Genomic DNA, 7,030 nt, shown 5'->3' on the forward strand with positions numbered 1-7,030 from the left:
CATGATAAGAGGATGTGGAGTTTGGAGAAGAAAAGCATTCATCCCAAATTTAGAGAACAATTAACATCAGAGAAGCTCCACCACATCACGCCACTTGCCTATTCATCCAAAAAGAAAGTTTCAAAAACCGGTTTCCCTAAAATCTCCCCCTAAAATAAGGAGGGGAGCAAATATTCACTTCACAATGAAGTCTGAAAACAATCCCATGTAGAAACACTTCCAGCCCTGCCTGGGAGGAGAGAGGAAGCTACAAGAGGTGTACAGGAACACAATATATGTAAACTATCAGAGAACCAAAGGAGAAGAGGAGCAAGAATGCCACTAAAAAAAACAAATAGAAACAGAGAGCCATCACCTACCCCCAAATAGGAACTCACAGGAAATACGAGGCCAAATCCTGCCCTCACATTCTTAGGAAATCCAAAGTAAACTTTCCTTCCGTGTTTGAAGGAGTAATAGATATTGGAAAGGAACCTGCATCTGTGGAGCAAACTTCCTGGCAGTTCCAGTCTTCTCCTGAGTGCAGGAGCTGGTGTTGCTACACCAGAGCAAACCAACAAAGAGCCACGGGACACAAGTGAAAGTAGTGACCAGCAGCAGCTCCCTGTGCTGTGACACCAATAAAAATCTCCAGGAAAGGAATAAGGCACTGTAAGCTCCAGCAAACAGCTCCCCACTGCTCACTCTGCAGCCAGCTCAAGCATCATCTCACCCAGCTGAGCTCTGTGCTGAACAGAGCTGGTGTCTTTGCCATCATCCTCACAGAAGGGAAACAGTAAAAAACCTCATCATACTTGCCTAAATAGAAAGTAATAAAAGTTTAACCATAAAATAGCAAGAATCCAGGTGAGAAAAGGAAGTTAGTGGCATACTGTAACAAATACAGTATTCAAGTGCTACAGGTTTAGTATAATCTTTGCACAACAATTCTTCAGAGATGGATTTGACCTAATTTTTATTTAAAAGTGCACCTGAAATATTTATAAACAGCTCCTTGAAAAAACAGTCGAGTGCAATTTAACTGTTTAGCCTCTACAACGATTTTGACTTGGCAGGTCAGCTCTAAAACTCACTGTTGATGGAAGCTCCTTTTACGAGATCCTAGGGAAAGGAGATAGTTGGATCTGAGAAGATAAAACTTCTATCTGCTGCCAGCCACCCCTCCCACACACCAACAGATTATATTGAGTCTGAAAAAATATACACACGGTGAGAATTAGCTCAGGGCCTCACCAGTTCTTAAATAAGAGAATATTTATCAGCCCAAGTAAATTCCACAACAAATAACTGGCTTCACAGCAGAGGGAGGGGGGAAGTAGGTCATGCCAGATCTTAAAAAAATCCCTGGGCATGCTGTGATTGCACACAATAATTTGATGAAAAACAGTTGCCTCACCATGTCTTTCACTACTTGGTTGAGTTTTTTTTTAAAGTGAGTTTGATAAATTTCCGTAAGTGTTACTGAAGGAAGTCACAATGAAGCAAGGCAGTTTTAACTGTGGAAAAGTGTCATCAACTTGTCAAATTGCAACTTAAAAGTCAAGCTCATCAGACACCTTATATTTCAAGTAATAAATTATCAATCATAACTCATTAAGTATCTTTACATCAGTCATTTATTTAAAAAATTCTGAATAATTTCCAAGCACTGACTCGTACGTCACATACTATAAAATTCAAAGTAACACCACAAATAGCTCTGACCTCCCAGAACTTCCCAGTACACAATGCTCACAACACTCAATCACTCCTGCTTTCTGTTATATTTATTCATAAATTATACAAATATGCAAGAAGACATGATGGGCCATTGAATATTTTAAATACTTTCTCAAATTCTACAAACAAAAGCCATTTTAAAAGCAGCAAAAATGAATAGAAAGCTGATGAATTAAATGAATTAAAATTAGAAGCCATTCATAAGGGTCCATTAAAAGCTAAACAGAATTACAATGTTCTAGACCCGAGGATCACATCTGCAAGTAAGGCTACAGCTCTTAACCTGAAATCATCGACTGCTATTGCTCTTAATGGCCCTTTAAAAGACAAACCATCCTACTACTGCAACAAACAGTTTGAAAATTATCTCCTAAAAAAATAAAAATGCAAAGGCTTGTGCGAGCAGGCTGCTGCTCTCCAAATGAACAGCAGCATGGTGGCCAATGAAAATAACAGCGTCTGATACAGGATAGATCCCATCTGGGCTCCTAAATTTCATCAGGGCTCTGCTCCCACCGACACCCAGGCACTGGTGTGACACTGGGAGCGAGTGGGGACTGCATGGCCACACTCCGGAGAAGCAGCTCAGGACCAGGCAAGGGCAGGAGCAACACGTTCCACCTGAGCCTGCCGGGAAGGCAAGGAGCAGAAACCCACAGGAATCAAACGTGCTGGGAAGGCTCAGCTGCACGACTAAATAACACTGAACGAGTCAAGAGTCAGCTCCAGGTGCGCACAGAACACTGCTGTCCCAAAGCTCCACCTAACTCAACGCTCTAACCACGCTGTTTAGTGGTTTAAGTTCAACACCCCTACACATTTTGTAAAAAGCACAGATACTTGTAGCTGATGTGCATCACAAAACGCAGAGTGAAGCACTTCAGCGCTCTGTTACTGTAACTCAGAGAGTTTCAACGGCCCGAAAACATGCTCCCCATTAAAAATGTAGGCACTTCACATTGTCTAAAGCACAGTGCGAACAATAACAATCCAACACGCTTTCACCTCCTTTGTCAATCAAGCCGAGACAGCCAAGTCATGCAAACAGCCTGCTGATGAGAGCACCTCAATACACAGCTACACTCAAGGAAAACGACGCCTCTCACAATGGAAACCTCACAGACTATTTCTTTGGCAGAGCGCTGCAATGGGAACTCCAATTTGGAAGGTACAACATGAACAAAATCAGAAATCAACATGGTAGAACAAATCACAAAAAGAAAGGAAAAGCACAGCACCACATGCCTGCTTTAGCGACAACTGATACTGCCAGGACAAACTTTCCGAACCCTCTAACTGAGAAATAGCAAGTTTGGGGGCTTTTTTGGGATTAAATTAACTACTGCATGTCAGACTCACCACCTCACAAAGACCTCCACAGTTTCTCAGAGCAAGGCAATCAGAGAGACCTGACAGCTAAAGCTTTCAAAAACCCGCACCATTCCCACACTAAGCACAAAGCCGATTCCTTTCTGATGACAACAGTCACCGAGAGATCAACATCTCAGGGAGAGAGTAGTTCTCACGGCATCTTTAGTTTCAGCCGTTTCCTTTCTCGCTCCCTAATCCTAAATCATTTCCACTCCTTTAGAGACACAGGTAAACCTCCACCCAAACCACAAAAAGCCAAACCGAGTCAGAGCATTTCTGGCTGGCTATGCATCTCCAAAAGGATATCTGTACACCAGCAGCAAGAACAACAACAAAAAAAGCACAGAACAAAAAGATTCAGGTTGCTGCCACATCCACGAAACATGTCTTCCAGCTCCAATTAAACGCTTGAAAGAGAATTTTTAAAATCCGCAAGGTTTTGAACAGGGACAGAAGGGACCGCATCGGGGGAGAGAGAGGATGCAACCAGCCGATATCCAGGCAACAGAGAAAAAAATCAACAAGTCGGCGCAGCCCAGCGCGGAGCACGAGCCGCGTTCAAAGGTGCGGACGTACCTTGTGGAGGTGCCTTTCCTGACATCGCAGATGCTGCATTTGAAGGCTTCGGCGCTGTTCCTGAAGGTGCACACGCTACAATCCCAAAAGCCTTCGTCGGCTGCAGGTTTGGCTTGCCTTTTCGGCCTTGAGGAGGGGGAGGGAGAGGGGAAGCGTGTGTGTGTACGTGTGTGTTTGGGGAGGAGGAGAGAGGCGGCAGGAGGAGGAGAGAGAGAGGAGGAGGAGGAGGAGGAGGAGGAGAGAAAGAAAACACACACATGAGAAACCATGTTACAGAGCCCCGAAACCCAGCGCCTGCTCGCACCGCCGCTCTCCCGCGGGGCCGGGAGCAGCCGACAAACCCCGACCGGGGCCGGGCCCGGAGAGGTGCGGGGGGCGCCGAGCTCCGCCCCGGCCCCGCCGGGCCGAACCCGCCGGGCCGGGCCGCCCGCGTCCCCCCGCCCGCGGCGGGAGGGTGGGAGGGTGGGTGGGCGAGTTTGCGGGCTGGGAGGCGCGTTCCCTCCTCCACCTTGTTAAACCTCCCTTTGTCTGGGAGCGGCGAGTGCGCGGAGCGGGGAGTGCGAGCGAGCGGAGCCGCCATGGCTGCGCTCGCACCGCACCAGCCCTGGCACCGGCGGCAGGCTGGGAGACACCGGCACTCCTCCTCCTGCTGCCCTTCCACGCTCCCTCCATCTTAGGAGCCTCCCTCACTCTCTCCCCGCCCGCGGCCCCCCCTCCGCCCCGGCCCCCCGCGTACCTGGCGGGGCGGCGCGGGCTCGCCGCCCCCTCCCCGTTCGCTCCCTCCATCTTAGGCGCCCCTCGCCGCCTCCCCCCGCCGGGGCCGAGCACACGCCGGCGGCTGCCAGCCAGGGCCTACCCGCCGCCATCCCCTCGGCCGGGGCCGGGGCAGAGGCGGCCGCGCCGCGCTCCCTCCATCTTACCGCCTCTCCCCCCGCGCCCCCGCGCCCCCGCTCACCTGGTCGGGCTCTTCTTGTCGCCCATGACCATGGATCGGGGCCGCCCCTGCCCTGCGCACAAAGAAAGAGGCGAGGGGAGGGAGGGCGGGGGGACGGGGCTGCCTCCGTCCAGCAGGCTCCGGCTGCTGCGCACCCCGCGCCGCCGATCCTGCCGCTGCCAGGCTCCGCTCCGGACTAGCAGCGCAGCGCAGCCCGGCGCCCTCCCTCCTCCTCCTCCTCCCTCTCTCCCTCCCCGCGCCGCGCCGCTCCGGCGGGCGGAGCTGCTGCCGCGCCGCGGCCAATGGGGGCGGCCCCGCCGCCGGCCCTGCCGGGGAGGGAGCGAGGGGGGAGCCGGGAGCGCCCCGGGAGCGCCCCCTGCGCCGCCCCGCCGGGTCCCACCCCCGCCCGCACGGAGCCCCCGCGGGCCGCCCCTCCCGCGCCGCGGCCCCTCCGCGCCGGGAGGGCTCGGGCTCCGCGCAGCCCGCGGGTGGCCCCTTCCCGTCCCTGCCCCCTCGGAGGGTTCGAGGGTTCGCCGCCCGCCTGTCCCCTGGGGAGCGGGGCTGCCGCGGGCGGGACGGCGGCGCACGGGGGTCGGCAGGCCCGCTCCCGTGAGGGGAAGGGCGGCCAGAACCGGCTCGCCCGCCCGGTGGCTGCGCTGGGAGTGCCGGAGCGGCCGGGCAGAGGGAGACAACTCCTGCGGCGTGCCCTGACCTCGGGGACGGGCTCCCGGTGCCCTCACGGATGCCTCGGCTGCCACCTCCGTGAGCTCGCTTCGGGCTCGGGGTCAGGGCAGCGGCCCGCCCAGAGGCCAAGGTGTTTCGACAGCGCTGCTGTGGTGCTGCTTCCAGAAATGTTCCCATCAGTCCCTCAGTGATCTATCGACTCCACCAAGCACGAGCTGTGCTTCTGCAAAACTCCTGAGGTGGCAAAACGTGTCCTTCCTAAAAAGTGGCATTCTCAAAAAGTGGCGTTTCCCGAAAAGCAGCAGTCCTGCCCTGAGATCCCCCAGGCCCCCCGGGGCCTGTGGAAGCGCTGGCAGGGCGGGCTGGGATGGTGACATGCCAGGCATGAGCTGTCAGTGCCTTTGCTGAACCCCTTTCGCATGGGGCTGCTTCCTCTGCGGCAGCCAGAGGGGATGGGGGCCGTGAGCAGCTGAGCAAGGATGGCGCAAGGGGCGATGAGTGAAGGCTAAAAAGTTGGTACAGCCACACACGGCTTGCAGTGCAGGCATTCTTTCACTGTGCTCTTCCACTGTGCTTTTCACTGTGCTTTCCCACCTTCTCAGTGGTGACTAAGCCAGGCAAACATCTCCCATCAGTGAACAGCAAATTTCATCCCCAGGCAAGGCGCAGGGCAGACAGGAGGGATGTGGGCAGCACGGGGCTGTACCTGAGAGAGTGGTGAGTGGGGCTGCAGGGAGAGCGTGGAGACAGTCTGAACAGAGTTAATCCAGGCTGAGTACAAGGGGGAAAAAATAAAATTATTGCTTGAAAGCAAACCAGTGTAAGTGGCTTAAAACAGGATAGGCACCTACATGGCAGGAGGCAACATAACCATGTCCTGTGCATTAAAGCTTTAGGAATCTGGACTCACAAGCCACAGAGGGTTTTGCCTCCAGCAATGCCCATTTTAACAGTCAAATCATGCTGGCAGAGTCACCTCCCATATTTAAGAGCTTCCTGTAATCCATTTACTCTACCCAGCCCCCCCATGCCCACCCAGGTAATTTAACCCTCCACCAACCACTTTCATTTCCAGACAGACTTCCACCGACTCTTTTCTTCACCACACAAGTTCCTGAACAATACAGCAAGATGCAGACATACTCCAAGGGCACAGTTAAGGTTGCACAATTATCACATGTAGGAAGTGTCATTTTCCCATTGCATCTGCTGTTTTCCAAACATTTTTGCTCTTTTAGATTATAGCTGTAACGTTTGCTTTGGGAATCTGTGTGGGAACAGGAACTCAGCAGTGCTTGTGGGGTATGGTAAGCAGAGACCTGGTGTGCAATCACTTCCAGACCTTTGTGACAATGGAGAGTGTGGGGACAAGAACAGCACCATTCTTGGGGACAAGGTCGGTGGAGAACCTGAGAAGCACAGAAAGGCAGAAAGCGCTGAAATTTCGACTTAGGCACGGTCCAGCTCCCATTTTCTGCCACAGGTGTTTCCCTTAGCTCCATAGTGTTGTGTTAAGCAGAGTGACAGCCACCACAGGCATAAAGTAAGTTTGTGTGGAAGCAGCAGGGAGCTGTGGCCCATTTTTAGAAAGCAGTTTATCTCCTCAAAAAAGTTTCAGGGTTGCTGTTTTCATAGCAAAAGTTGTTTTCTTTCCAAAAACCTGCTACATCCTTCGTTATCAATTCCCCTGGAAACCTTCCTTCCTTGACAAATAACCCTTCCAATGTCACGTGTTAAAAGCTTGGC

At 52.7% G+C, this 7,030-nt stretch overlaps 1 protein-coding gene across 2 annotated transcripts in view; it reads right to left on the reverse strand.

Moving 5' to 3' along the window:
- The window catches only part of RYBP (RING1 and YY1 binding protein), a 41,023-nt gene extending 36,207 nt beyond the window's left edge, over positions 1-4,816 (reverse strand). Inside the window, exons 1-2 of one of the 2 annotated variants that reach the window (XM_036391063.2) lie at positions 4,622-4,816; positions 3,667-3,792 (exon numbers count right to left, since the gene is read on the reverse strand). In XM_036391063.2, the coding sequence (XP_036246956.1) occupies positions 3,667-3,792; positions 4,622-4,653 (158 nt within the window). In that variant the 5' untranslated portion in view covers positions 4,654-4,816. Of the gene's footprint in view, positions 1-3,666; positions 3,936-4,621 lie in introns of those variants that run through there. The other variant, XM_036391062.2, reaches the window with a different exon arrangement.
- Positions 4,817-7,030: the final 2,214 nt, after the last annotated feature.

This window comes from Molothrus ater, chromosome 11 (assembly GCF_012460135.2).
Source record: "Molothrus ater isolate BHLD 08-10-18 breed brown headed cowbird chromosome 11, BPBGC_Mater_1.1, whole genome shotgun sequence".
NCBI classification, from domain to species: Eukaryota; Metazoa; Chordata; class Aves; order Passeriformes; family Icteridae; genus Molothrus; species Molothrus ater.